At 47.9% G+C, this 27,974-nt stretch overlaps 8 protein-coding genes across 8 annotated transcripts; 2 read left to right on the top strand and 6 right to left on the bottom strand.

Moving 5' to 3' along the window:
* Nucleotides 1–1,828: 1,828 nt before the first annotated feature.
* GGS25DRAFT_261315 (PLU-1-like protein) lies at nucleotides 1,829–8,637 on the bottom strand. The gene is made up of 5 exons (XM_049257294.1): nucleotides 7,767–8,637; nucleotides 7,600–7,648; nucleotides 6,716–7,531; nucleotides 6,326–6,423; nucleotides 1,829–6,257 (listed from the first exon to the last, which is right to left on the bottom strand). Exons 1-5 carry the CDS (start codon nucleotides 8,211–8,213, stop codon nucleotides 2,352–2,354), a joined length of 5,316 nt encoding a protein of 1,771 aa, XP_049116239.1. The 5' UTR covers nucleotides 8,214–8,637; the 3' UTR covers nucleotides 1,829–2,351.
* Nucleotides 8,638–11,704: 3,067 nt separating this feature from the next.
* GGS25DRAFT_514158 (uncharacterized protein) lies at nucleotides 11,705–12,720 on the bottom strand (the record flags this gene model as incomplete). Its single annotated transcript, XM_049262962.1, has 2 exons — nucleotides 11,705–12,431; nucleotides 12,485–12,720. 2 exons carry the CDS (start codon nucleotides 12,718–12,720, stop codon nucleotides 11,705–11,707), a joined length of 963 nt encoding a protein of 320 aa, XP_049116238.1.
* A 377-nt stretch (nucleotides 12,721–13,097) lies between these two features.
* Nucleotides 13,098–15,026, bottom strand: GGS25DRAFT_488896 (uncharacterized protein). The gene is made up of 2 exons (XM_049260857.1): nucleotides 14,812–15,026; nucleotides 13,098–14,759 (listed from the first exon to the last, which is right to left on the bottom strand). The coding sequence occupies exons 1-2, from the start codon at nucleotides 14,899–14,901 to the stop codon at nucleotides 13,329–13,331; spliced, it is 1,521 nt and encodes a 506-aa protein (XP_049116237.1). The 5' UTR covers nucleotides 14,902–15,026; the 3' UTR covers nucleotides 13,098–13,328.
* Nucleotides 15,027–15,538: 512 nt separating this feature from the next.
* GGS25DRAFT_514156 (ATP-dependent RNA helicase FAL1) lies at nucleotides 15,539–16,872 on the top strand (the record flags this gene model as incomplete). Its single annotated transcript, XM_049262961.1, has 3 exons — nucleotides 15,539–15,644; nucleotides 15,721–16,761; nucleotides 16,814–16,872. 3 exons carry the CDS (start codon nucleotides 15,539–15,541, stop codon nucleotides 16,870–16,872), a joined length of 1,206 nt encoding a protein of 401 aa, XP_049116236.1.
* A 553-nt stretch (nucleotides 16,873–17,425) lies between these two features.
* GGS25DRAFT_261277 (S-adenosyl-L-methionine-dependent methyltransferase) lies at nucleotides 17,426–19,596 on the bottom strand. The gene is made up of 4 exons (XM_049257293.1): nucleotides 19,585–19,596; nucleotides 19,197–19,465; nucleotides 17,960–19,042; nucleotides 17,426–17,884 (listed from the first exon to the last, which is right to left on the bottom strand). Exons 2-4 carry the CDS (start codon nucleotides 19,379–19,381, stop codon nucleotides 17,719–17,721), a joined length of 1,434 nt encoding a protein of 477 aa, XP_049116235.1. The 5' UTR covers nucleotides 19,382–19,465; nucleotides 19,585–19,596; the 3' UTR covers nucleotides 17,426–17,718.
* An 809-nt stretch (nucleotides 19,597–20,405) lies between these two features.
* Nucleotides 20,406–21,588, top strand: GGS25DRAFT_531292 (uncharacterized protein). The gene has a single exon (XM_049265480.1). It carries the CDS (start codon nucleotides 20,777–20,779, stop codon nucleotides 21,515–21,517), a length of 741 nt encoding a protein of 246 aa, XP_049116234.1. The 5' UTR covers nucleotides 20,406–20,776; the 3' UTR covers nucleotides 21,518–21,588.
* Nucleotides 21,589–21,916: 328 nt separating this feature from the next.
* Nucleotides 21,917–22,754, bottom strand: GGS25DRAFT_261197 (uncharacterized protein). The gene is made up of 3 exons (XM_049257292.1): nucleotides 22,376–22,754; nucleotides 22,116–22,303; nucleotides 21,917–22,053 (listed from the first exon to the last, which is right to left on the bottom strand). Exons 1-3 carry the CDS (start codon nucleotides 22,523–22,525, stop codon nucleotides 21,981–21,983), a joined length of 411 nt encoding a protein of 136 aa, XP_049116233.1. The 5' UTR covers nucleotides 22,526–22,754; the 3' UTR covers nucleotides 21,917–21,980.
* Nucleotides 22,755–25,359: 2,605 nt separating this feature from the next.
* On the bottom strand, nucleotides 25,360–27,934 carry GGS25DRAFT_488876 (arylsulfatase-like protein). The gene is made up of 4 exons (XM_049260856.1): nucleotides 27,423–27,934; nucleotides 27,218–27,375; nucleotides 25,632–27,158; nucleotides 25,360–25,569 (listed from the first exon to the last, which is right to left on the bottom strand). Exons 1-3 carry the CDS (start codon nucleotides 27,769–27,771, stop codon nucleotides 25,848–25,850), a joined length of 1,818 nt encoding a protein of 605 aa, XP_049116232.1. The 5' UTR covers nucleotides 27,772–27,934; the 3' UTR covers nucleotides 25,360–25,569; nucleotides 25,632–25,847.
* Between the last annotated feature and the right edge of the window lie 40 nt (nucleotides 27,935–27,974).

Genomic DNA, 27,974 nt, shown 5'->3' with positions numbered 1-27,974 from the left:
GAAGAGCACATGGCGCGTCTAAATCCTTACAGCCGTCACCCTGGAACACTCCAGTCCGACGTCCTGTACAGGGAAGCCCCGCCCGGAGGCGCTACCCGGCACGGGCGCGATCTACGTCTTCGGTCGGATTTACCCTACATCTGCTATCTGCCACCTGTCACCGCACCTGATCTGTAGGATATCCTCGTGTCGTTGTGAACTACGAGCTTGCCGAGTGAGAATAATCCTGGTTCAGATGTCATGATGCCTTATAATATAAGGTAGGTGTTATCGTTCTCATTGCAACCCCTAGCGCCTACGTACCCAGGTAGCTACTGCGCCGCTGCTGTAGGTATGCTCGATTTCACCCGATGCAAGACCTTAAATTATGGGAAATGCCCCAACAAAATAGTGGCGACAATTACAGAGTGACTTGTTCTCGGGAGTTAGAAGAGAAATGCTTATGTGAGTATGCTCTTGATTGAACACGCTTGGTAGCCGCTCCCCCTTTCTGCCGCTTCTTGGGTTGGACGAGCACTCTTGACGAGACAACTAGCTGATAGACAAACGCAGAAACCAACGGACACAACTGTCAGCCTCGATCGTACATAGATTTATACTCATGTATCTGCCAGATTCATGGGCGTAACCCTTTCAGAAGCTTTCCCTGCACGGCTTCCGTTGGTAACAGCCTCGTGTCTCCAAGCGCGAGTCCCGCATGGCAGACTCATCTAACCTAGCAGTCAATGATATACCCAGCGAGCCCAGTGAACTAACACCTTCCCCAATAACGCATAGTAGCGAGGATAGCTAACCACTCAACGGCAAGGCTCTGTCCTTCCACGCATCGGTATACTATGTACTTCTGCTAGTTTCGCCAGCGCCTACTAGGTATTCACGCTCTATTAAGTCGATAGAACGCTATACGCATCGCCCAAACCCAAGAGAGGGACTCAAGGCCGCCCGGCCTTCATACGTAGTATCAGATACTCCGCATCATCTTTCGGAACGGCGACTTTTATGTTGTTGTCAAGGACAGGAAGGGCAGTAGCTGGGTGTCTACCTTGGTAGCGTACGAATATCCAGCTGTCAAGGTGTTCGGTGGTCTCGTTTACAGATGCGCAGAGCTCAACCCAGTTCCTCGCAGGTGCGGATAACCCGTATCAAGCGTCTAATCTGGACTATATTAGGGGTTGGCTAGTATATCCGGGGCCATGACGAGGAGGAAAGACCTACCCTCGCGACCTCCCTACCTATGGGTATGCGGCGTGTATAGTCATTCTACCATTGACATGGATTTCTGCTCCTATGAGCGGGAGGGACATGATCACGTCCGTTCCAAAGTCGGTATCCTACTAGTCCAACCACAAAAGGCATACACGATCATATTTTAACTGTTCCCGCTGTCTCCTCCAAGTAATATCATGTCCAGCGCACATTAGTCCGGGGCGGCCACTAATTCAGATGGGTACCTACCATAACGGGAAAACGGGTATTTTTGGATTTATTCTTAAAGGGGAGTTATTCTTATTTTCAGAATATCTTTACCCACACAATTGGACTGGCCATTGTTTTCCAACTTATCAAGAATCATCCTTGATAGAAGAATGACCTCTCCATAATCAAATCATTGGAATGCATGGATTTATTCCATCTAGTTTAGAATGATTCTAACGGATAGGGGTTTCCCGCTACGGTGCCTGGTTAGTATCATTACCCCTTTAACCCAAATAGGGGTGATAAGTCATAGGAACACCCACAAGGAACGCTACCCGACCCAGGGAGAGCACTCACCCTACCAGCCCAACTACGTAGTTATCATCATCAGTCAAGCAATCACTTCACAGGCCATGACAAGAACTTTGAATAAATAATAGCTAGCTTCGTAATTCAAATAGCTATCTACCTAGTTACCTGATAGGCAGGCAGGGTAAAGCAAGCAAAATAAGGTATCGGTCCCTCCTCCTAATCCCTTTCCATTGAAATCGACCGAGGTATACCGTATTGTGACCTGAACAAAAACGCCTATCTAATGCATTGTTGTGCAATCGGAATTCTTCAAGCTCGAGATGGGCTCGTAGTAGTACATGGTGAATGGAAATTTTCGTTTGCAACCTAAACCGTAATAACGCCTCTATATGTGATGCGTAGCAACCTCCCTCACATGCCTGCTTTTGTATTGCGACGATGAATGAAGCAAATAGACACAACCCAGTACGCCGTGGCAATGTTTCATGGCTCATACGCCAATCCTAGAAGACCTCATGCTGGCAAAGTATTTTGCATCGATTATCAGGCACAACCATATCCGTTAAATCAAATATGAGCCTTCCAACGCAATGGTAATTTCGAAAAGTTTCGACCAGTCTTTTTTAATCGGAATCTTCCATGTCCATCGCGTTACGCTCCGCTTCGAAGCTATCGGCTGTGACACTCATTCGTTCCTTTTCCCGTTGCCGTTCCCTCTTCGTTTCGTCGTCATCGTCGGCATTAGTGAGATCCGAAAACATCTTATCGACATCTTTATCTTCTTGTTGGGCTTGGACGATGCTAGATCTACCCGTGAACACGGCATCATCACGACTGTGACTCCATACATCCGGTCCGAAAATCTCCTCAGCTCTTTTACGTCCCGTGTCAGTCAGGCGAAGTATTTGAAGCGCCTTATCCTTGCCGACATCTGTGTGCAGATTCAAGTCATCCTCCGGCCCACGTAGTAACCGCTCTTCTATACTCATAGCAGGGTCTAGAGCGGATAGCCGAGGTCCTCCATTGCTACTAGCAGACATGAAAAAGTCTGGATGGAGACCCGCAGAGCTACCCATGTCCATAGTGTCAGGTCGAAGGGACGACCCGGGCCTGCTAGATGATACTGAGGTGGACCGTTGTGGTGGGTGTGCATGAGAAGCGCCTATCAAGGCCGGAGTGGAAGGCTGGGGGCTGCGGAAGAAAGGATGACTGCTAGAGCCAAACGAATGGGCGGATGGACTTGTTGAGTTTGGAGGAACATGGCCAGAGCCCGACGATCCTGTACCCATGGCAGCGGCAGCGGCAGCAGCAGCTGCCTCGGCATTCATGGCTTTGCGCTTTAAACTGTTCGCCTTGCTTTTCATATTCTCCGGGAGGTCTTCGGGGTCTTCTACACCATACTGCGCAAGCATCTTTTGCAACTTGGTCGGCCGTGGCTTTCGAGTACTCTTAGAAACCTCGAGGACAGGTGGCGGCTCGGGTGCTACGGGGCTCCATTTGTGCAACTCCTGACGGAAAAAGTTAGTCTCCATAGACAACAGGATCTCAGCGCCTTCTATTTTTCGTAGATAAAATCGCTGAGTGTCGACTTCTGTTGCCGTCGTAAGAACTGGGTTGCAAAACGCCTGAATGTGAATCCTAAACCTCTGTGCATTGTCGATTATGTTCTTTAGCACTTCCTCCTCTTCAGGTTGGAAGGGTAAACCTGGAATCTCCTCCTGCCAAGCAATGAGGTCTTCTAGCTTAGGACGTGCGGCGTCCCGAGGAATCTTGACTCTCCAATCGCAGATCGGGCAGGTATACTTATCATCCTCCTTGACCTTGCCGCGAGCAATTTTTAGGCATTTCCCATGGTACCATTCATGGCATAGTTCGCATTCGATCATCATGCCAGCCTCAACACGGCGGCAGATACAGAATACTTCTACCAGAGCCGGGTCATTCGGATCCCAACCACGGGGCGCCTTGGGATCCCTCTCCTCACTAGCTGCTCTTGATGCTGGCTCAGCGGGTAAACGAGGCGTATCGTTACGAATGTCGAAGCAGGCATTATTGCGCTCCAGCACATAGTCCATATGAGACTTGAGAATGTGAAGGGGTGCATTCGTCTTGCCGAACAGTTTCTTCCCCTTCCGCATCCAATCTTCATGACGCCTCTGTTCTTTTTCCAGATCAAGTGTTCCAGTCGGCTTAGAGTTTAGGTCTTCTAACTTTTTCATTATCTCGACTACCTCTGTGTATTTTGGTCTTTTCGTATAGTCAGGCTCTTTTGACCGTTCCGTCAGATCAATAATTTGGCGATGAGCTTCTCGCTGCTTATGCAGAATCTGATCGACCGCATCTAGAGTTTCCGACGTTACGGGCAGCCCGTTGACTTGTACTTGATTTGAGAGGGCTTCGAGCTGAGGGTAATGCACAATCTCGGCGTTAATGAGTTCCTTCGCTTTGGCCTCCCATTGGATACCTGCCTGGTACTTGTCTCCGAAATATCTCATGTTGTCGTTGTAAGCTGCAATTTCTAGTCGGCGACCTTCATCGAGCAACTCCTTGACGTCTTTCTGGGTGAGGAAGATCCCCCTGTTCGCCTTGGCTTTAGTATTCCACTTCGTCTGCTCTAAGATCTCGGAAAGCTTATCAAGCTCGGGCATATCCACATTAAAAGCACGGCCCTCTTCTATCAATTCCTCGATCGATTCTTGACCGCAACCGCGCTCTAAGAACTGCTCGGCATTCTTCTGGAAGGCCCTGATAGCGTTGGCACGTTCTTGCAGTTGCTGAATCTCGGGGCAATCGAAGCCTATACGCGCGGCGTCATCGATCAGGCGGTAGATATTTGCGACTCGTCGGAGCTCGCGTTCTCGATGCTCCTGGGAAGAATTGCCGATGGACTTTCGCAAGCCACTCTGCCAGACCTTGTCATTTTTACGGCGGTTCTGCTGTTTTCGCACCGTATAATTAGTCGCCTCTTCGACCCACTCGTTACAACGGTCAACGAATTCCCTGAGCGCTGGCAAGGAGGGGAGGTCGTACGGTATTCGTTCTCCCTCACTAAGGAGGTTTCGCAGCGATTTCAGCGCTGGTTTCCCTCCTTCGTCAAGCAATTTCTCAAGTTTATCTTCCCAAGCCCCCGGTAAATTAGCTTTATCAGCTACCTTGTGGTATGTCTCGTTAAGCTCGTCGTTAGTCTTGCGGAAATATAGTTTGTGCTGATCACCAGCAAAACGTTCGGATTCGGCCATGTCGCAACAGGCATGTTGTCCGGCATGCTGAATGCATAGGACTTTTCCAGATTGGAGACACTTGAATCTTGACAGGTAAGCATAACACTTGCAATAGGCGCATTGGTACTCTTCCTCGGCAACATCTTCGTCTACAACTTCGAATTCAAGAGAGCAAGCTCCATCCTCAGATTTTAGCGCGCAGGGCTTATGATTGTCCTCGAGGTGCTTCGCAATGAATTCGTCTCGCTGTTCGATTTCTCGTTTGTGTATTTTCTCGAGTGCTGGCGCAAGCCACTTTGCAGTCTGGATTGTCAGTCCTGAGCTAGTTCCTTCCGCCGCTGTCCATAGCAGCTCGTCGTGCGAAAAGCATGGTTGTCGCCGAAATTGCTGTAACCGCTCTACACCAGCAAGCCCACATGGCTCCCAGTCTGACGGCGCGAAATTCACAGCTTCGTTGAAGTTGAATCCGTGATTAAAGCCCGCATGATAGGCTTGAGGAAAGGTGATTACCAGTTGACCTGCCCTTTGATCCAGAGCATAGACGCGGACGCCTGCTTTCTTAAGATGTTCAGGGGTTAAAAGAGTAACAAGCTGGAACAAGAGGTCGGGTTGCGTCTCGAAAAGTTCCGGAACTGCCTCCCTCATAGCATTCTCAAACTTCTCCGTATCTTCAGCAGGAATGCCGTACCATGTCTTGGTGGCCCCGAAATGCTGATAGTTCACCGAATACGCGAAGTGATCCTCATTGTGCCAGCAAAAGGTCGAGAATATCATGCCGACGTACACCCAAGGAACGGTCATGCCTGAGATATCGGTCTTGATATGGCGAAAGAGACTCTCAGAATGCAAGGGCATAACATTCAAGTTCCAGGGATCGGAAGCGTACGAATCGCATGGGTTGCGTTCGGCGGTCGGGAAACCGGAACCATGGGTAGTGCAATGAATATCTGCGCCGTATTCGACTTCAACCGTTTCTTCCGTGCTAGCAACGAGTCTCCAGAATTCCTTCTCCACATCATCTTCGGTTACTGGTCTGGAACAATTCAGCATTGGGTCGACCGGCAGACGGTTTTCAAAATATCCCTGCTTGAAATCCGCGGCTTTTTCTTGGAATTGCTTCAGCGAATATAATCCGCCTTCCTCAAAGCCGAATTGTCCATCTCCGACAAGGCATCTGTGGCAATTCCATTCGCCAGCCGGTTTTTGCTTGATAGGGGGATCCAAGCAAGTACCATGGTATCCATGGTCGCATGACTCGCATATGGCAATAAACCCTGACTCTTCGCCTTTGCCGCAGACCTCACATTTCTATACAATAGTTAATAAACGCGACAATGGTGCTAACTCCTTATATCATCCATGTGCTAGATACTCACCTCGCTAGGGTTGGACGATTCGTCCCGGGGTGATGGTATCTTTGGGGCAGAGGGTCGGAACACCGACATATGCGATCCAGCAACGGTTGGAACGGTTTCTAGGTGCAGGTTTGCATTAGTGATACGAGAAGTTGGACCAATCATCGAGTGCATCAAAGACCAGGGGTTAACAGAGATGCGGCGGGATGCATAATTAAACGCATTCGGGATGAGTACAGCGTCGCAACTCTATAAATAGAGCAACTACATGAATGCGCGAATCAAAACGATCAAGGAATAGAGGAAGATGTTATAACGAAAAGACCAAATAAAATAATGCGACACGAAAGGAAAGGTCGCGATAATCAAAAAGATGACAGATTATCAGAAGGGTTCTAAGAATGTACGTACCTTTTTTCAATCGCTTACTCCTCCTGCTGCCACTCTCTGAGTCATCTTTATCGGTCCCATTGTCTCTTCTTGTTGAGTCTAGACTATCTGAACTGAGCTGGCGCTTTAAAGAGGTAGCAGGACCGAGCACAGATGGCCGGAAATCTGGCGTATTTTTCGCAGACAAGAGAGGACTACCATGATGCTTTGGTGGTGGCGTGAAACCTTTCGGATCTGTTGGAGTAGGTCGATTGACGCTTGTGAATCCGCTGTTTACCGGTGTAAAGCCTGAATTGATAGCTGTAAAGCCACCGGACGTAGGCTGCGAAGTGACCGGAGGTGTGTCAGCCATAATCGTGTCGCGGTCATTCTCCAGCTTCGGAACATTTAAGCTCTGCTGGAGTATGTCACTGGCGTGCCGAGCAGGCGATTCGGCCCTTAGGCTTGACGGAGTATTGACAGTTGATCGCTTTAACGGGCTGGGTGCTGGGCTAGGGGTTAACGGACCACCATATTCGTACTCAAGTTGCTGGTAAACGCCAGGCTTGGCTTGCCGTAGGTAATTCTCATATGGCGTGAGCCATTTATCAAACGAATTCTTAAGCGATGTCGATAGTGAAGACATGATCTTTCCGCTGTATCCTAGATCCCTTCCAATCTCAGCCCATTTCTTTGTCTTACAGACCTTTTCGAACCCGCCACGAGACTCGACGGCTTTCTTTAATCGGTATAGGTCAAGAGGCTTCTTATCGACGAAAGGCCATCGGTTGAGGTTCGTTCCTTGTTGCTTGTGAAACTTGTTGAGGGCATCCATGTAACTCAGATTCGCCCGTGTACCTAGTACACTGGAGTTAACGACAATAGTTGGGAGGTTATGGTGGCTACTGAATAAAAAAACTACTTACTGCCTTCCACAGAATTCAATTCTTGTTTTCGCGTCCTAAAATGGAATTTCTATAAATTGTCAGCACAGCCCAGGAGATCTAGCCTATCGTATTTACTAAGTAGCATATACTACCCAATATCATTGCTACACGATCTTGATAGACTCATCAACAACCCATCAACTTACTTCGGTGTCGATTGCGAAGTCCGGATTCCACGAGTCGGGCGGAATAACCTTGCAAATGCCATATTTAGAAGCTTCGGGAGTTATTTTGCGGACATACTCGAAAGGATCTTTCCATTCGTCTTCGGTGGGCCGATAGGTAGGAGCTTCTTCAAGGTCAAATAGCCTCTTTCGTTTGGGAGGTTCTCGTCCCGCGGTGGCTTGGCCCCTTCGCTCGACCGACCTAAGATCTAACGGGGCGCTGCGCATCGAGCTGAGAGGTATTTGAGGATTCGGGGGATGATATCCGTTAGAATTGACTTGTGTCCTGGGTTTTGTCCCATTGGTTGTTGAAGAGGTATGGTTAGAGGCGTTAACATTGCTGACTGCAGGAGATGCTCTCGAACTAGCATTAGCACTATTAGAACCTCCAACGCCGCCATTATGGCCAGCGGAGGGAGTGGAGACCATGATTTCGCTACCGGAGTGTGACACTAGGGATTGCTAAGAAGGTTAGAGAGGAGAATCTAGAAGCCTCGGAGTTTGAAGTGTAGTGGTTGGCTATGTTGGCCGTCCACCGTCAAGTGGTACACAATGTGAGGCTGTCACAGCAAGGATGAGCTGTAGGTGCATCGCATGGGCGTCCTACAAAGACCTTGGACAATGCCGCCGCTTAGTACCGAAAATGATAAGTGAGATTATGGATGAAGAGAAGCGCGGCGACGATGAAGTCGTCAGTATATTCGCGAAATGGTGGATCTGGGTAATTGTAGTCGTAGTTGAAGAAAAGTCGCGGACCGTGTCCGAGGCGTCAGGTACACAGTAATGTCTGGGGGGGCGATCAAATATAAATCCCAACCTTCGTCCCTGCCAACGAAAAAATGCAACTGCGTTAACCTAGGCCACTTGGTGCTTTACCTAGACAAACAACAGCGCAAACTCAGATTATTCCAAGTTGTTGGGTCAGTACTATTATTAGAAGGGGCCGAACCAGATATTGGATTCAAAGTGAAATGACACTCAATGAGTGACTTGAATACCCTAAGCTCCAATCTTTGAGAATTGGAGAATAGGTTAAAGTGAATAGGTTTGCATGATAATAAAGAAGGGAACTTGAAAGTGAAGTTTTTGAGGAGTCAATGGTGATATGGGAAAGGTGTATGAAAGCGTGTAAGTTGAGAAAGTGGAAGTATTGAAGGTAAGAAAGTAGAACGGAGAATGGGCTAGTCGGATTGGATAGGGCAGGATATGGTGGAACGTGGGTGGTCAGTCGCCCAAAAACTTCAGGGCTCTTTTACATATGTAGCATATGTAGAGGTTCAAGGTTGCACTGGGCAGTTCAAAACAGAGAAGATAACGTTCAAGGTTAGTACATATACATAGTGCTGACTTCCAAGGTTAGCTTCTAGAGGTAGGTACGAATAGCTACCCTAGTAGCTTAGTAGGTAGGTACATGCATAGTATGTATTGTACATAATAATGATAGTTAGTATGTAACGGAGTCTGGAGATAGGTGATAGGTAGGTACGAATGGTGGGTCGCAGCAGCAAAAGCAGGACAAGAGTTGAAAATAAACGGAACGGAAGCCACGCAGGACACGGTTTAACGGTAGATTTGAGAAAGCTGGGAAAGAGAAGTAGAGAAAGAAGTAGCAAAGTGGATATAATGTGGGTGGATGCGACTCGTAGCTGTCGTCGGGATTTTGTGCCCAGACCCATTTAAAAGAGCAGAAGTGGGTCTATTTTGTGCCGTACCTACATTCGTACTGTACTTTGGGGTACATTTGCATTTCGTAATATCCCACTTGACACAGTCCCAGGCATCTGCAAATCTTTTGCTATAAATTGTTATAACGTTACTTTTGATACTTTTGCCCGTACCAGTACCTCTGCGCTTGTAACACCCGAACCTCCATTTTTACATTCCAACATCATCCCATATGCCTTAAGCTTCCAACCTTAGATTCAATCCCGCGCGCATGAATTTGCCCCATGCGTCTATCTACCGTCTTAAATAAAGTATCATGTGATAGTGTTATTATAATCACAAAGGTTCAAAGGATACCGAACCAGCGACCCTAATTAGCCCAAAGAACTTATACTACATATGTAACTAAGCAAGTTGCGGAGCAAGAGGATATGTACCTAGGTAGGTATGTGGTCGCCTAATTATGTAGTAGTCATATGCAAATTCAGAGATACATATACATTGTTAAGTGAGTTGGTACGCTAGCTCATTTTGTTTCTTTTCAATGAGGGACGAAGGGATGAAATAAGTTCGTTATGTATAATTTTAAGATGTCAAACCTCAACTATCAGCTTCAATAGTCGACGCCCGTCCCCAAACACCGCAACCTTAGAGTTCGAACAACTGAACTAGACATATATCTCTGATAGGTGCCATATGGCTGACGGGGGCGGAGGAAAGATGCAGGCTGACACTCAGTGTCGAAGACGATGAGAAGATGGGGTCAATGGTACGATACATAAACTTTATATAGCTGGGTGAGCTACCTACTATGTACATAGTATGTGGTAGGCAAATTACTAAATTGCGGTCACACTATCAATTACATGCGCGTTAGCTCACATGTCTATGTATGTACCCACTAGGTAGATATGTACGGTACACAACATGTATGAGATAAAATGCAGTTGGGAGTTTTTTATATTTCAGAAAGGGATCTAGGCTACCCAGGGCTGTTGACGGGGTATAACAGTATAGCACAGTATAAAGGGGAGCAATCGCAAAGGTAGCTACTAGGTAGGTAATCGCAAAAGTACCAGGTTAGATACATATGTATGTAGTTGCGCGCGCAAACTCGAGGTGTTTCCGGGCTGTATTAAAACCGAAGGATCCGTGCTCCGATTGTCAGAAGTTAGAATGTGACGAACATAGAAAGGAAAGAGAACTAAGAAAACTCTGCGATGAATGCAATTGTAGCCGACGGCAGTGTTAGCTGGGAAAATAAGAGCATATATTAATGCTAGTATGGTAATGAATCTGCAATGTAATCCGTATCGTACTAACCATTTGTATACATTGTCATCTACGTCCTATGATTTAGGGTGATGCTGCATGGATTACGCCGAATGCATCTTGACAATTATAGGTACGTACATATAAGTATATTCAAGTTGCATGTGGTTGATAAATTGATGATAAATTCGGGGGTTGGGGCTTGTCGAATATTTTTTTTCTTTCCCTCCTTTGTGCCACCCCTTCTCTCCTCATTGGAGCTTATTCAAGTGTCGGTAAGCTCGACCCGAACGATTGTCTTATATAAACGGTGTATCAACATTGGTTAGCGTTGAGCACTAGATGCAACTAAGAAAATTCGGGAGTTACGATCAACCCTGTTATGCGCCCCCATTGTTGTTGGATTATCAGGATTATCAGGATTATCAGGGCAGGTCGTCAAAAAAAGCGAATTGATATCGCGGGCAAACTCACAGGGGGTATTGGCCTAAAAGTCGTCTGAGGAGCCAATGGCAAAAGAGTGACGTCTGAAAATATGGGTCTACATCCCCCCCCCCTCCCCCCTGGTCTGCATGACGGGAACACCACGCGAGCACTCACAGCTGGAAATGGCCCAGTCCAGCCGAGCATTGAACAGTTCTGGGTCTCGTCATCCCCAAAAAGGGACTTCTATTTTGCGGGGGGCCCATCTTTTTTTCATGTCGTACACACGTTACAACAACTTGTTTGAGATAGAGTGAAAAACATTTTGGTTTTAAAGGAAGTAAGGGAATTGTTAGAACAAAGTTGAGTTTATTTACCTTCAGAATGGTTTAGGGAGAGCAACTGGACCCTGTCGAGAATTGAAATATCCAGTTGTCGTCGCATTCCTTAGAACTCTTATAGCACCACCACCTTTACGCCTAATAGTTGCCTACTATGGAGGTACTCCCTATGCAAATGAAACTCTCAACGCGAACCCCAAATATTCGAGAGTTATAATATCATGTGCTTGATTTAGCTTGTGCCTTACGCTTTCGAGGCTTTTTTAATAGTTTTTCTATTTCTTTCTCTCCCCTTAGTCTGAGGCTCATTTCTTTCATGAGATCGCTCCAGACGACCTCACCTTTACACCGTGGGCAGTGGCCAGAGATGGGAAGAATGTCATCCTCGGCCTTTTTCCCAAGCATATGCTTACTCCAGCAAGATATATGCCCGGTACCCTCACAGTCACTATTCGAGCATGTTGCATATAGACCTTTGCCAGCCTCGAGCTCTTCTTTGCACACCACACAATTCCCCTCCCTCTCAAACTCATATATGGATTTCGTTTTCGTCACATACTCCTTCATTGGTGTATAATCAAGCGAGAGGGCATGTATACCCCAGGCCTGGTCTGACTCGGTATCATAACCAGAGCTCTCACTATTGATCGAGGTCGAGTGCGGAGGCCCAAAGTCTTTAAGAACTTGAATCGTATCTCGAAGAGGCTCGTCTATAGAGTCGCACCACTTTTCCCATTCTTCAAAAGCATCGGCAACAAAGAAGTGGACGTTTAAAGGCCATTTCGAAAAGCTAGGAACACCAAGGAGTAGGTGGAGATTGGAGATGATAGAAACTAAGCTGTGCCGTGGACGCTTTGGACGGCCGCCACGTTTCCTGCCCGCTGCTGCCGAAATTCGAGATGTGGACGGAATATGCAATGAGATGTGAGGGTTATTGAGAGCCCATCTAGAAATAGTCAGCCTACATGTGATAGAATATCCCCAACTTAAGAGACGTACTCAAACTTCAGAGCCGCTACCATTCCAGGAAATCCCGAAACAAGACCGACCATCTCCCATGGCCTCAGCGTGGTTCGTGATGTCCGTGCAGCACCGCCTGTAGCTTCCCCATTATGCTGCTTTAATCGCCTTGGTGGGTTGGGTGTTGATCCGATATATAACGACGTACAACGAACGGTTGATCTTAAAATGTAGACTGTGTATAACGGAGGGATGGGTTTGGATAAAACGTCCATTTTGGCGTCTACATATGAGGCTGAGAAACTAGAAAAATAATATGAGTCGAATATCTATACGATATAGAGTCCATATTCATTAGATAAAATCCATAAGATTTAGTAGTTGATTAAGTTGCATGTGTGTATTGTACAGTCTCGAGATGAAAGCGTTGAAAAGTTTGAGTTTCTATGGAGGGGCATTTCAATGTTGTTATTTACATGGAGAGAGTAAGTTAACTAACTATGTATAGAGACGTCACAGAAACCAACAAACGTTGTTAGCTCCATATTTTACTACTAGTCTACTACATAGGCTGCTAGGGTGTGCACAGACCACCAATCGGTCATTTGCCGATGCGATTGATTAGAGGACCGGGCCAACTTTACAAATAACTCTAATTTCTAGGCCTCACTCAATCAATTGATGATATTAGTTACATATCCATACCCAGGTAGATAGGTACTAGGTACCTAAGATATGTGGCTACTAGAATGAACCCCTTAAAGTGATATGTCCACGATTTCTTATTTATTCTCCATGCTGTTTATGCCACCGATGATTTACGAACTTGAAGCGATCTAACCTTTAGAGCCTCTTGGATATTAGAAGTACACCACCCGTAATTTTACAATAGACCCTGCTTCTGCAAGTCATAATAGACCTTCTCCGGCATCACGTTGCCTTCGGCATCCTCCATCTGCACCACACTCCCATCATCCACCTTGTCTTTGCGTTTATCTTTTTGTATCTTCTCCCATAACCTCAACGCCTGGTCAATTGCCGTGATATCTCGGAAGAGACTAGTATTCGTGACTCCTAAACACTTTAGGCCATATATATGTCTTGCCTCGTTGAAATGCTTGTCGAAGGCCCTTCGTCCCATGTATACAAAGTTGCCACAAATCTCGCAGGGGAATTCGACGCCAAGTCCGTGTAGCTTGTACAGCCAAAATGGGATGGGCTTACCGTCCCAGGCAAGTGGTAACTTCAACGGGTTGTAGATTCTATCTTCGTCGTCTCCCTCTTCGCCCTCCTCAGCCTCCTTGGTTTGCATCATGGTAGTAGTGGTGCTAAAGAGGTTTTCTAATTCTTGTTGTCTCTCGCGTTCCGTCATACCTTGTTTTCGCTCGACGTTGACACGGGTATCGCTTCGTTCGGTACTCATGGCACTGGCAAGACGCTTCACGCGGAATTCTCTCTCCGCAATAGCACGCTCCTTCAATCGATACGTAGGAGCTCCACCATTATTCGCGTCGCCTGTCGCGTCGCCAGCCTCCCCAGATGCTCGTTGCGCCCGTTCCGCGGCTGCTCTCACGTGCTTCTTGCCAGAAAGATGGCCTTTGTACACATTCTGGTTTTTGAATTCCTTTTCGCAGTCACTGCACCATACTGCTTCAGTTGTAGAGGGCTGTTGTTCGGTTCCACTGGCCTTCACACTGGATTCCGCATTCTTCCAGTCCGCAATGTCATCTTTCTCCCACGCAGCATCAAACTCCTTATCAAAGTCGGCAATAACCTTGTCGACATTTTCTAGCGGCCTTGTCTTTCGTAAGAAGGTTTCAAGATCCAGAGCAAGCTGGCCAACGTATTTGAAGTATTGATCCGTCAGCTTCTCAGACCTCTTCAGCCCACCAGCACCAGCCACGAAGTTATCGAATGAATCCAGATATTGCAGGTAGCTCAGTCTCTTTGCATTGGGAAGGTTGAGATACAGCTCATGGCAGGTATGAAGATCGAAGAAACGGCCGTAGGCTTCTTCGCCAGTAAACATAGTATCCACAATAGAGGGTTGGGAATCGGCATCTGGGCCTTTCTTTGGTCGGTAGGCTCGCTCGAGATTTTCGACGGGTTCGTTGGGGTATTTGGAATGGAATGCTTTCACTTCAGTAAGCTGTTTGTAGAACTCCTCCATTGGATCGCCACTGCCAATTTGTTGAATTTCGCGTGATCGAGATCCATCTCCGTCGCGATATATCGATAGTAGCTTGGAAGATTGTGATGATATGCGATCAAGAAATTGTGCTATGTGGTGGTCTCGCGCTAAGCGATCTCTGATCTATACAAGAGTTAGCGATTTGGTTTTGGATACGCGACTTCAAAATACTGACGTGTTTGGGCTCATCACTAATTCGATCGGCGATACCTTGCTCGAGGCGCTCGAGGTCCTCGTGCAAGAATCTTTGCTCTTCTAGGAGCATGTTGAATGGAATGAGCTTACGCGCAATCCTTCACGAGATAAATAAGCAAAAATCGAAAGATTCGGTGTAGAAAAGTAGATATCCACTGAGAAAAGGTGCTATGTTGATTTAGGTAAGTATTAATGTGAGGATGAGGATGAGGATGAGGATGAGAATGAAGGTTAGTAATAGGTGCGTTTACAGTTAGAGCCTTCAATGAAATTGATTTTGATGTAAGACAGATTTGGCACCAGTGACATTCACGTAAATTCTCCACTACATAGTAGCGTTACAAGGTTCATTGCCACAGTGGCTACAGTGGGAGTTTTACGCTGCCAGGTACTCTGGGCACTTTGTAGTAGGCACTTTAAGTTAGTTAAAGACTGCAGGGCTCTGGAGCTACTACCACCTCAACCTTCTCCATAAAATTCTTTCCGTCTACAACGGAAGTTGCGCCGCGATTTCTCATTCTTGACCTGAATCGATAACTATAATAATTCTTAACTGATAATTGTCAATCGTCAATTATTAAATTTCACTTTTCACTTCTCAATCTGCAAACCTCTAAACTCTTCCAATATACCTCTTTAACCCACACCAAACCGCAAACTCACAAATACATTTATTATCATACACTTGCGATTCCCTCTAGTTCATCATGGCTGAAGGCGGTGGCATTGATCGTCGCGCCGACGAGAAGATGGAGTTTTCCACTTCTAAAGAGGTTACTGTCCACCCGACTTTCGAGTCCATGTCATTAAAGGGTAAGACATTATCTATTCATTACGTCGCCAACAGAATAAACTAACCATGATCCTATTGCTAATAATATTGCTATAGAAAACCTCCTTCGTGGAATCTATGCCTATGGCTACGAGTCGCCTTCTGCCGTCCAATCTCGAGCTATCGTCCAGATCTGCAAGGGTCGCGATACCATTGCGCAAGCTCAGTCAGGTACCGGAAAAACAGCTACCTTCTCCATTTCGATGCTTCAGGTTATCGATACCGCCATCCGTGAGACTCAGGCTCTTGTACTCTCACCCACTCGCGAACTTGCTACCCAAATCCAATCCGTCGTCATGGCCCTCGGTGATTACATGAATGTCCAGTGTCATGCCTGCATTGGTGGAACGAATGTCGGCGAAGATATCCGAAAGCTTGACTATGGCCAGCATATTGTCTCTGGTACCCCTGGTCGAGTCGCAGATATGATTCGTCGCCGCCACCTGCGAACTCGCCAAATCAAGATGCTGGTTCTTGACGAAGCCGACGAGCTACTCAACCAAGGTTTCCGAGAGCAGATCTACGATGTCTATCGATACTTGCCCCCTGCGACTCAAGTCGTTGTCGTTTCAGCTACACTCCCTTACGATGTTCTCGACATGACTACAAAGTTCATGACCGATCCCGTCCGCATTTTAGTCAAGCGTGACGAGTTGACGCTCGAAGGACTCAAACAATACTTCATCGCTGTCGAGAAAGAGGACTGGAAATTCGATACACTTTGTGATCTGTACGACACCTTGACCATCACCCAGGCTGTTATCTTTTGTAACACCCGGAGAAAGGTCGATTGGTTGACGGACAAGATGCGGGAGGCGAATTTCACAGTTAGCAGTATGCATGGAGACATGCCTCAGAAGGAACGAGACAGTATCATGCAGGACTTCCGACAGGGAAACAGCCGAGTCTTAATATCGACCGATGTCTGGGCCCGTGGTATCGATGTGCAGCAGGTTAGCTTGGTCATCAACTACGATCTGCCAAGCAACCGAGAGAATTACATCCACCGTATTGGTAGGAGTGGACGTTTCGGTCGCAAGGGTGTCGCTATCAACTTCGTCACCAGCGAGGATGTCCGAATCCTTCGAGACATCGAATGTGAGTAGTCCCATTACCTTATAATTATTGTTTAGTGCTAACAATTAGGCAGTGTACTATTCTACTCAGATCGATGAGATGCCGATGAATGTGGCAGATCTAATCTCTTAAGCGAATGCATGATGGATTTGATTCTATTTGTACTGAGGTAGTACCAGCAGATTAGTTGGTAACATTCAATGAGAGAAGAAAAAGGATGATTAGGTTGGGAGGAATGGGCATGTCCTTTAACGTGAGTTCATCCAACCAAGAATCCACACAAATTCGAGCTAACGCATATATAGTGCCGTATATCAGGTTGACTGCGTTGGTCGCATAATTACAATGAAATAGCTCGAAGTTGACAAAGCTCAACACCCTGACCTGAAGCATGGCTGAGAGTAGGCCTGGTGGCTGAAAGTGCTTCTCGCTTCGCACCAACACGATGGGATGAATCCTCCAACCAGCCTTTGCAGAACATGACGTCTACTTAATTCCTAGGTAAAGTCTCGTCCTACCTAACAGAGCTTCTCTGTATTTGAGGATCACAGAGTGGGGCTACCAGCAGCTTTTCTATAGACCTAAAATAGTAGTGTTCTCGTCAAGGTAATGCGGTAATACGCTGGCGTCGAAAGCTATAAATGAACAGGCCAGTTTGCTATAATGAATAGAACCGCTATGAAGACTTTACCTCTACCTAGATACCTAAACTAAAACTCAGGACTGGCATCACAAGTTTGCTTACGCAATGTTATAACTATTTCGTAGGTTTCATTACAATAATCATTAATGGTGTCCGAGGACCAATCTGAGTCTTTGCGGGAATTTCAAATACGCCACACCCAACCCATACCTATTTGATATAACCCCCTTTTGATCCCCAGTCCCGAATTTCAAGGACTGGACAAGCCAGTTACTCCAAAGGTGCCTCCATACCGCTCATAAGGAAACGAATAACCAGAAATACAAAACTGATAATCACGTCTGTTCCAACCAAAGTTCCATGATAGCTAAAGCACTGCCGAGCGGTTTCGTGAGTTTGACGAGCTTCAGCATGGGATCTGCTTGGTGGAACAAGTCTTTCCAATCCTGTAGGTCGCGTTCGACACTATTGAACAGCGCCATCATCGCGATATCCAAGGTCCTAGATGAGAATTAGTAAAATCAACATACGAAAAGTGGTTCGTATATCGTAGACTAGGCACGTAGGTATACTTACCGAGTCTTGCGTTCCTCAAGCGTACTCAGCGTGCCGCTATGCATCGCAATATTATCCATAACCACGATCCTCGCCTTGGGGTTCTTCTTCAACGCGCACACCTGGGCTTGCAGGATACGAACAGCATCCTGGTGGTGCAGCACGCGCCGCAGCAGATACACATCTCCCACCGCGGTCTGCGGCGTGAAATAGTCGTACTCCATGAACTGCATCTTCCCTTTCCCTCTACCTCTATCTCTACCCCTACCACTGCCACCACCCCCCTCTTCCAACACCGCAGTATCATCATCCCCATCATCATCAAACTCAGAAGCCAACTCCGCATTAACATCCTGCACCACAAAGTTCAGGCTTGGGTTACACGCCACAATCGCCTTCGAGCAGTGCCCGTTGCCCCCGCCCACATCAACCACCGTCGCCCCGTCCGGCAGCGAGGCCCAGTCGAACCCGGAGACGAGGTGCTCGATGCTCAGCTGCCGCCGCTTCGCCATCCCCACCATCGCGCGCGCGTACCGGTCCGCCTTCATCGAGGTCTCGCTCATCGAGCGCCGCTGCGCCGCAAACCCGAAGGGAGGCTGCTCGAGGCCGGCGTAGGGCGCGAGGGTTAGCGCTGCCGTTGTTGCGGTCTGGTTTAGGTTGACGCGCGCGGCGGCGTTGCCGTTCACGGAGGGCTCTAGTGCTGCGGCGGGACGTGCTGCTTTGCCCCCTCCCGCTACTGCTACTGCTACCCCACCACCCGTCGACCACCGCCGACTCATCGCCCTCGCCTCGGTGAAAAACGCGCTCGACCGCAGCGACTCCTGGGTAAGCCACTCGACGGCGGCGCCCGTGTCCTCGTCGAGCAGGACGCGGGAGTTGCGGTTGTGCGCGACGATGCGGGTCCCCGGCTCCCGGAAGATGTGGTACGTCATCAGCAGCTGCAGCACGCGCGTGCACTGCGAGGTGTCGACGCCGGCGGCGCGGGCTAAGTCTGAGTAGGTGATGGGGGTCCCGTCTGCGGGTATGTAGGACGCGAGCTGGAAGTGGCACGCGTATTGTAACGCGGCGTGTACCCGGTGGCCTTGGGCGATGCCCATTACGTCTGTGGTGGGGTTAGTTACTCCCCTACCTACCTAGATACTTGGGTAGTATAAAGCGAAGGTGGAATTAATTAATAAATTAACGTACTGCGAATAAGTTAGTTTCGCAACTTCATAAAAATACGAAAACGGGGTTTTATATAGGTAATGCTCACCATTCTATCGGCCCCGTAACCAAATGGTTCAGCTTATCGCACGCCTCGAGGAGCTTCGACCGCGCGATGCTGAGGCTTTTATCGCCATGGTAATCCGTGTAAGCGTTCCGGGGCAGCGTGGTCTCCAAGATCTCGGCCTGCGTCCGGATGATGTCTGCAAGCGCAGTAACGGTCATTTGGTCGCCCATCGGGTATTTGAGAAGGAGTCGAAGTTTTCTTCTTAAACGTAGGTACCCAGGGGCGCTTTTTTGGAGTATTCTAGAAATATACCGCTTTTGTAGGGTTGAGTAAATGTTGAGGTCTTGAAGTGCAGGGCTCGGAGATTGTTGAGGATGAATAGATAGATAGATAGGTAGGTAGGTAGGTGTAAGATATCTACCTGGGTACTTACCTGTCTTAAGCGCCATTATGTGCGCTGCCGTCTGGTGGGAAGAAAGGCGTGTGTACATACAGTCTAGACGTATAAAAGCCGCACGTGGTGTCTTGCCAGTAGTTGGGCATGTACGTCTGTCGCACAAGTCGTTATCTGACATTCGGCTCTACCCTACAACCTTACCCAGTCCGTCGGAGCGCGGAGTTACTGGTATGGAGATTCCATTCTATTGGTAGATCTTGGGTACGGGGTTCCCACGGGTATAGGAGGATGGATGTATTCGGGGGGAATAATGCAACTGTCTTTCTTACTCCGTTGGGGTGGGATAGAGGGGGGGCAGGGCAGGGCAGGGCAGTAAGACCATCCCGTCGCGACTTGTCAGACGTTCACATACTACGTAGTATGATCCATAAGACGCGCCGCGCTCCGGTTTACCATACACACTTTTACGTGCGAACTACTGTGTGTACGAAGGTATGACATGCATCTTGGCAGTCGGATCAGGGTCTCGGAAATCGTCGTACCTGATCTAATAAATCTTATATACTAGCCACTCTCTATAGACAATGGTCACTGCCCAGGTAAGTACGTGAGCTTGGCGTCGGCTCCCCTCAACTGCTCGAAGTATGCGCCATGGATATGGCTGCTCATCTGACCAGAGATATATATTACTATCAGATCATGGTAGTTCGACGATGGCTTTCTTTCTACTGGCAAATGACTGATAAATTCTCTCAAACAAGATGCTCGGCGAACTTATCGTAGCGCCGTCGCGATAAGAGCCAGTGTCTTTACCTACCTACCTACGTAGTAGGTATGTATACACCGAGCCAAGGGAATTAGCCAACGTTGGACGAAATTCACGACATGTTTCTCAATTCCTGGGCGTTTCATGTCGTCTCAGCCGGGGATGCCGATATCGTGGAATCATCTTCTTCATTGAAAGAAAAGAGAGACCTGACTACTATTCTGGTGTGAATGAAAGCAAAGGAACAATCGCGCATTGTTGCTCGTGCCTTGTCGGTTCTAATAATGTGTTCTTTGTTGTGAAGAAAGACTGTTTGATTCGAACTGGACAATGCGGAAGGGGGGTCTATCTCGAACAAGGCCATGGTAACAATATTTATGCCCGGCCAGGAGGGGCATTCTCAAGTTAACTATCTCGGCATACAATATCTATCATTTATTCATTCATTCATCATAACGAACCATGGCCGCGCCTAGTATCCGAATGCCCTCCTTTGGCCTCACGGCAGCCGAAAAAGCCGACAACAACGCCAGCATAAACGCGACCCTCCAGCGCTGCGAAGCTGTGCTCGCCGACGAGCAGAAGAAGCACTCCCCGCTCGAGCTGCGCGACATCGTCATCGCGGTGCAGGACGCCATCGTCCTGGCCCACGACTCCGACGCATGTGAGTCTCCCCCCCTCGCCAGATGCTACCTGTACAAAGGCCACATCCTGGAGGCCATGAAGAAGTACATCGAGGCCGGCGACGCCTACCGCAAGGCCGCGAAGCAGCCCACCGGCAACCACCCCGCCGACGCCGAGCAGGCCGCCGAGCACGCGGCGGAGATGGACCGGAAAGTCCGGGACGGCAAGCGAAGAGGCCGCGTCGGGCCCAGCGCCTACGAGAGCGGGCTCCTGCGCATCAGCAAGATGCAGTCCGTGTACGAGTGGCGGATCGGGGGCCAGAAGAAGAGCTTCCACTACCCGTGCCCGCCCGTGCAGCACGTGGGCGCGAGGAGAACGCCGTGCCTGGTCGAGAGGCCGCAGCTGCGCCGCTCGCACCAGCCGCAGCGCCTCGTTCCGTGCGACGGGGGCTGGACGGCCGAAGCGGCGTGCACGCCGAGGATCCAGAGCCGGTTTCGTCCAAGCATACGCTGTGTTACGCCGGAGCCGTCTCCGTGTATGGTTATCCCGGTGGATGCTACGATCAGAGTAGTCGGCTGATATCGGATCGGATTGGTATTACACGAAACTTTGGATATGCAAAGGATATATAGAAGACCTTTTGTTTATAGTACATACATAGCAAATAGACGTAATGTTTTAGTTCAAGCGCAGGATTTCTTCCTAGGATGATATGAAAGTGAGTTTTCAGTAAACATGTGTACTATGTCTTACTCGTCGATCTGACATATCTTACATGCCCTATCCCGTATGTTAGGGCGTTTCAGGGGTTGTGTGATACTAGTAGTATTATACTTCTTAATCAGACTGTTGACTGCATGTGTAGATGTTGCAAAGGGGTATTTTATCATTAATGACCATATATCTCATAATTAATTCCTTTTTCTTTTGCTTTCCTTATCCCGATCTTAAACTTATTTCATTCCTCATGATCTTCGTTGTCTTTTCTCTTCTAATCTTGTTCATAACTCTCATTCCAGGGTATATAACTAAGTACAACTCCTTACACAGCCGAAGTGGTGCGGCCTCGGTATCCAAAGTTCCAGTCATATATGATGTTGAAGAACAGGAAGAAGCTAAGGAGAAGTTAGTATATGAGAATGATCAAGTTGGTGTCAGTACTAAGGGATGCACGTACAAGGCAATGAAGCTGAAAGCTTCGACGGTGTGGGCTAGTGCGCCGACACTTTCGTAGCTCCAGTCTTCTGCGGTGAAAACAACGGCGACGAGCCAGAGGTAGGAGAAGAGCACGTTGAACAACAGGACGTAGCTCGGGTGAGTACCAAGGATGAATGAGATGAGGAAGAATGCGACGGTGAGAACAGACTATTGATATTGATTAGCATATTGAAAGGTCTCAAGCGAAGATGTGTACATAAACATAATAATATGACTTACAATGACTTCTTCGTAGATGATGTGGTTGCTGATATAATGGCCATCGGTGACGGAGATGAAGTATGAGAGAATACCCATCACAATCACCGCCGACGCCCAGACCAGCAGGTTGCTGATGAGGAAAAAGGGTGGAAGACTGCCTCGAGCCATTGTGAATATTATCCTTTGGCTATGGAATAAATTGGGAAGATGATGAATTGTCTTGGCGATGATGTTTTGTCTTGGACGATTGATGGATTGACGATTGAGCAGTGTGTGTGCTTTAAAAGATCAACAACGATCGACAACCAAGACAAGATATCGAAGAGAATGGTGCGAATATATACCTTACCTACCGACGTAGTTCCTTTAGGTATGCATGTATGTCAATAAGGTAGCAAGTGGAAATCGGAAGTTCGGCTCTGTATTGCCAACCTCTTAGATAGCCACCTAGGTGTGTGACTTATACACGTCAACATTCGTGTGATGATTCCGGAGCCCTGCAAGGGCCTGTAAATGGACTACATGGGCCAAATGGGCTCTCGAATCAAGGTGTGTAGGTAGACCGCAAGTTCAGGGCCGCGGGCGCTAATGCAGTGCCGATCCCAAAAGCTTCCACGTACGTAGGGGCTAGGTTACCTTCCCAGGTCTGTTTCTAGGTCTGTAGTGTATGTAGCTGAATGTAGGTAGCTGTGACATGGATAATTGCCGACGAATGAGGCTGATATATTGAAGGATATAAGACGTCATAAACCAATAAACAGACCAGTCAATAATAAAGGGAGTCATTCATCCCATGGCTTTGATGCATGGCTTTTGACTCCATTTGACTACGTTATCCCAGTCGCTTGTACAACAAACGCCTTAGAATTCTAGACTTCTAAACGACAGAGACGGGAGGTTGGTTGGTTCGTCTCATGTAATACACGGTCAACAGTCGACGAATGACAACGAAAAACCTGTATAAAATACCCGGCAAATTGCAAGCAATTTAAATTAGTAAAACTTTACTAATTTGATATCTGGAAAATCGTCGCTCCGCAACAATTTTGATTTTAAATTCTATTTTACTTTAATAATTTTTTTTGGTTTTTATCTTATTTAAACAGTAAACATTTAATGATGCCTCCGGCGGCTCCTGCGGAGTGCTGCTCGCTCCGCTCGAAAAGAAGGAAAACAGGTTTCAATCACCCGAATGTTTAACCCAATTGAAGGCCAGCCATTGGCCAGGTTGAGTGGGCACTTTCTTTCACGTAAGGCAATAGTTACATAACAATCACGTGACGGTAGGTTCCTTTCCCAGAAACCGATTACATAATACTCACGCGAGTCACGACGTGTTCCTTTGGAAGGGATTACGTGGTACTCACGTGACGGTCGGAATGCCGGCGTAATGGACTGACCGTACTCACACATGAAGAGTAAATTATACTTACCTCTAGGCCACGTGATATTGTTGAGAATATCAAGTGGCCCCATCTACTAAGCCTAGATCAACCCATGCGCCGGGACTCACTGGTGTTAGGGCTGGAATCGGCTTGGCCGGATGGGGAGAAATTGTCGGATTGGGGGGATTTATGGGTATAGGAGGGAGGTTCGGAAAGCCGGTTGTCGGAGGCCGGCTGTATTTGGGAACCGCTTGCGGCGATGGGACCGCCCCAGGGGTTATTTACGGCTGATGGCACATGTTAGCGTTGGGGATAAACCCTCCCAGAAGCTCTGAAAGCTCTCCTGGAGCAGGTCACGGCAGCACCGGCGACAGCGCAGCATTCCGGGGCCGGCCGACCCGCCTGGGAATGGGTGCATCAGCCATTAATTGAATGGATCAACTGGGTTGAGGCTGTGTGGCTCTTGAAAAGCTCTTGAAACCTAAAAAGTGGTTGAAAGGAGGAAGAAAAGGATTACAACAGCTTGGGGGTTGAGAGCCCTTATATAGACCGGTCTAGAGCACGCTCCATCAGTACGTACCCCAACCATCCAAGGCAAACAGTTAGGCAAACTAAGCGCTAGTAAGCCTATTGAAATTGAAGCCATCCTATTGGCTCAAATCTGGACCTATTGAGCCGCTAGTAAAAAGTGAAACGTTTGGAGCCAACTTTTCAAGCTGTTGATTGATTGATTGGGTGCATCGCTTTTCAGCCCCCAAATCCAGCAAACCACCTTCCACACCACCTTCAACACCACCATGTAAATCAATTATTTCAAATATTTCTTGAAATATTTGATTTAGGTGGTGGTGTTGAAGATGATTAATAAGATGGATCAAATGGATCAAATGGAAAAAAGTTGAAAAGAAGAAGTTGGAATGGAAGAATTAGAAAAGATGGATTGGATTAGTCAGCTTTGATTATTAAGAATGGAACTGAATGGATGGAATTGAATGGAAAGTGGCTGATTTAAGGCTGTGGAGGCTCAGCTCCTTATCTTATCAATTGTTGCAAGAAACGGGCCCGAGCTTGAAATTTTCACTCATAGGCTTATCTTATCAATTGTTGCAAGAAACGGGCCCGAGCTTGAAATTTTCACTCATAGGCACGGCTCCACAAAACACGATTTTATTAAGTAAAACTTTACATTTAACTCGTCCCTCCTTAGTAAAGTTTTACTAATAACCCTGTAGCTTTGCTTTAACACGCATTAAGAATGTAGCCTGGGAGGTATACAGGGCTGCCCACCAGCCTACCTAGGTATGCAGCTATGATAATTGGAAGTTTTTCGCATCGTCTACCTAGTTAGGTACTAGGTAAGGTACCTAGGTAGACACTTAAACTGGGCCGCATTCACTCGCGGAGCGGGTCTATTCTCCTTTGCATGATACGAGCCGGTGTGGTGTGGGCCAGGAACAAAGACTCCCACGACGTTCCAAATCGAAAAGTCAATTACTACTTAGGTAGAGGAAGCGCTTTTCTCAGCTTCAAAGCTCTATGTATAATACATACGTTAGGTACCTAGGTAGGTAGGGCTAAGTGACAATATCTTCATGCCCAGCTCACTAATGACTGACGGACTTGCGTTAACGCTCCACCAATGGATCCATCTATCCATCTATCCATCACGATACCTACCATGGCTGCATGGCTGCATACATAGCTGTACGCCACAGCATGACCACAACCAAAATATTCCGACATCTGATGGAATGAACGGGTCACCGTCGAGTGCCGCTTCTCCACTTATCCGGTTGCCGTTTGCCGTCTACCCATCACTATGACAACCTGGGTATGTAGGTGCAATCAGGATGACTATGGACAGAATTGAAGATTCTTGAATCACTTACACATCCTAACTTCTCCTTTTCGCCGCATTTTCTTTTTCTTTTATCACACACAATGCTTAGTTAGTCACCAAACTTTTCTTGCTTGAGTAGCGTTATGTAATCCGTCTCACGTGACCACCCTGAGCGTGACATGTTCTCTTTCCAAATCCCAACTAGTCATGATTCCCTAGGAACCTCACTTTCATAGATAGGTAATCATAAGAGCACAGTCTCTCACTAAGTCCACTCATGCCACTTCGGATCAAACCTAAACGCCACCTCCTCCTCCTTAAACTGCGGCCCCTCAGCATCAAGCAAGAACCCCATCTCGCACCTCTCGAACTGAATCCTCATCTTCCTCTCCTTCTCCTCATAGAACCCGTCAAACCGCGGCGAAAGCGCGTCCGCCAAACTCGCGACATTCCCCTTTGGGTGCAGGGCCTTCCACGGATCAACGCACGTCGCCGCCTTGCACGACTTCAGCACGAAGAGCAGCGCGTCCAGCCTAGCGACTACTTTCTCGAGCGGCGCTCCCGCTATCGTCGCCGGGGCTTGCTGCTCGTCGGGGTGCAGGAGGTTGACCATCTGCCCCGGGTCCGTGGCCAGGTCGTGCAGCTCGTGCTCGTTGCTGCACCAGACCTGGTAGTGAAGGTTGTGCGTGTTGCTGATGACGCGGAGCGCCTTGTACGTGTTGTTCGTGTGCAGGCGCGGGTACCAGTCGAAGACCTGGCCTTCGTTCGAGGCGAAGCCCCAGTGCTCTACTGTTACGTGCTCGTGGCGTGTTTCGCTGGCTTCTTTGAGGCCGTATGCCGTTAGTGGGATTGCGAGGCCGTCGAAGTCTTCCCGCGGGGGAGCGCCGGCTATCTCTAGTAATGTAGGTGCAAAGTCGGCGTGAGTAGTGATGATTTCGCTGGTTGACCCCTCGGGAACTCCCGGTCCTCTGATGATCATGGGGATGTTGATGTCTTCCTCAAAGCTACACTGCTTGGCCGGCGCCATCCGGTGCTGGCCGATATGATACCCATTATCCGTGGTGTAAATGATATACGTATTGTCCAAGATATCCAGGGCTTCCAAGCGGCGAACTACGGAATCCACAATCTCATCCACGCCCTGGAGAGCTCGAAGTCGTTGCCGATAGAAGTGGTCATTGTAATCGACGGTCTCCTGGTTCTGTTTCGGCAGCTTCCGGATCCAACTGGTGCTAGACGGCTTATCTGGATTGAAATTGGCCGTTCTCGGGACTTTTGCTCCTTCAAAGAGGGTTGAATGTCTGTCTGCTGGGACTGGTGGCGAGAACTCGATATCTTCGAGCTCGCTGTGATTACCGTGCCGGAAAGCGGGCGAATACAAATTGGCATGTGGCGCGACAGGTGCAAGACCGAGGAAGAACGGTTTCCCAGCTTCATATGCTTCATCTAATAGTCCCAGCGCCTTCTTTGCCAGTACATCGACACTATGCTGGCCTTCGTAACTCACTGGTGTGTCGTGATATCGTTGATAGGTGCTATTCATATACCAGTAAGTAAATGGGTCCAGTAGAAAGTCCTTCATGTTGTCAGCCCATATTTATTCCCTTTTCTTCTCTTTCCAGCACCGTAGCTTACCGAGCCATTCCAACCCCTAGCATGTGGTTTATCATACGAATCAGTCGAATGACCATTCAGAAATTTTCCGGTGTAGAAAGTATTGTAATCCGATTCCTGCAACCAGATCGGAAGATAATCGTCATTTAGCCCCTGACTGACAAACTTGGAGTAACCGCCTAAACTTCAATAAGCACAACTCGAGATGTGATGTTGGGTTTCATACCATATGGGGCAACGACGTTGGTCACATTAGTATTATGCACCAACTTGCCCGTCCATAGTGTAACTCTAGAGGGGCAACATAGAGCCGTTGTGGCGAAGTGTCGCTTGAAAAAAGTACCACGATCGATCAGATGCTTTTTCACAAATGGCATATAATCAAGTGAGTTCATATGAAGGTCCTGGTCATCCGTGAGAATAAAGACAATATTCGGCCTCGACTGATTCTGGCCCGTGCCGCCGCCATTCAGGGGGGCGAGCGGCTTCTGGTCGACCGGTCCAAAAGTTGTCCCACATGCGAGGAGGGAGTTATGGATTATTGCGATAACTAAAGCATAGAACGGCAATTTCATGGCTGTAGTTCGCACAGGGGCGCAGTTTGAGCATTCGATACTCGGATACTGAGAATTTCAGGAATAGGATGATATGGTTCATCTCCAGGTGACATGTATATGAAATCTCTCGCTTCGTACTACACTCAGGCTCCTGAAATTGAAGTAAGCATGCAGTAGAAACGAATGTCACCTTGAGTGATAGCCACGTGCGGCAAAAGGCA

This window comes from Hypoxylon fragiforme (genome assembly GCF_022984875.1).
Source record: "Hypoxylon fragiforme strain CBS 206.31 chromosome Unknown GGS25scaffold_5, whole genome shotgun sequence".
NCBI classification, from domain to species: Eukaryota; Fungi; Ascomycota; class Sordariomycetes; order Xylariales; family Hypoxylaceae; genus Hypoxylon; species Hypoxylon fragiforme.
Note: the sequence above shows the minus strand (reverse complement) of the source record. Positions and strands in the feature narration are given on the sequence as shown.

Excerpts from the sequence above, each read along its gene's own strand:
- GGS25DRAFT_261315 (XM_049257294.1), bottom strand. The coding sequence starts at position 8,213 with ATGGTCTCCACTCCCTCCGCTGGCCATAATGGCGGCGTTGGAGGTTCT. Across the intron at positions 6,424-6,715 it reads GAGTAAGCGATTGAAAAAAG|AAACCGTTCCAACCGTTGCT; the intron begins GTACGTACATTC and ends ACCTGCACCTAG. Across the intron at positions 6,258-6,325 it reads AATCGTCCAACCCTAGCGAG|AAATGTGAGGTCTGCGGCAA; the intron begins GTGAGTATCTAG and ends ACTATTGTATAG.
- GGS25DRAFT_488896 (XM_049260857.1), bottom strand. The coding sequence starts at position 14,901 with ATGCTCCTAGAAGAGCAAAGATTCTTGCACGAGGACCTCGAGCGCCTC. Across the intron at positions 14,760-14,811 it reads TTAGTGATGAGCCCAAACAC|ATCAGAGATCGCTTAGCGCG; the intron begins GTCAGTATTTTG and ends ACTCTTGTATAG.
- GGS25DRAFT_261277 (XM_049257293.1), bottom strand. The coding sequence starts at position 19,381 with ATGGGCGACCAAATGACCGTTACTGCGCTTGCAGACATCATCCGGACG. Across the intron at positions 19,043-19,196 it reads TTGGTTACGGGGCCGATAGA|AGACGTAATGGGCATCGCCC; the intron begins ATGGTGAGCATT and ends TAACCCCACCAC. Across the intron at positions 17,885-17,959 it reads CTTGAGGAACGCAAGACTCG|GACCTTGGATATCGCGATGA; the intron begins GTAAGTATACCT and ends ATTCTCATCTAG.
- GGS25DRAFT_531292 (XM_049265480.1), top strand. The coding sequence starts at position 20,777 with ATGGCCGCGCCTAGTATCCGAATGCCCTCCTTTGGCCTCACGGCAGCC.
- GGS25DRAFT_261197 (XM_049257292.1), bottom strand. The coding sequence starts at position 22,525 with ATGGCTCGAGGCAGTCTTCCACCCTTTTTCCTCATCAGCAACCTGCTG. Across the intron at positions 22,304-22,375 it reads TCATCTACGAAGAAGTCATT|TCTGTTCTCACCGTCGCATT; the intron begins GTAAGTCATATT and ends CAATATCAATAG. Across the intron at positions 22,054-22,115 it reads GCTTTCAGCTTCATTGCCTT|CTTCTTCCTGTTCTTCAACA; the intron begins GTACGTGCATCC and ends ACTTCTCCTTAG.
- GGS25DRAFT_488876 (XM_049260856.1), bottom strand. The coding sequence starts at position 27,771 with ATGAAATTGCCGTTCTATGCTTTAGTTATCGCAATAATCCATAACTCC. Across the intron at positions 27,376-27,422 it reads CAACGTCGTTGCCCCATATG|GCGGTTACTCCAAGTTTGTC; the intron begins GTATGAAACCCA and ends ATTGAAGTTTAG. Across the intron at positions 27,159-27,217 it reads CTAGGGGTTGGAATGGCTCG|GACTTTCTACTGGACCCATT; the intron begins GTAAGCTACGGT and ends GACAACATGAAG.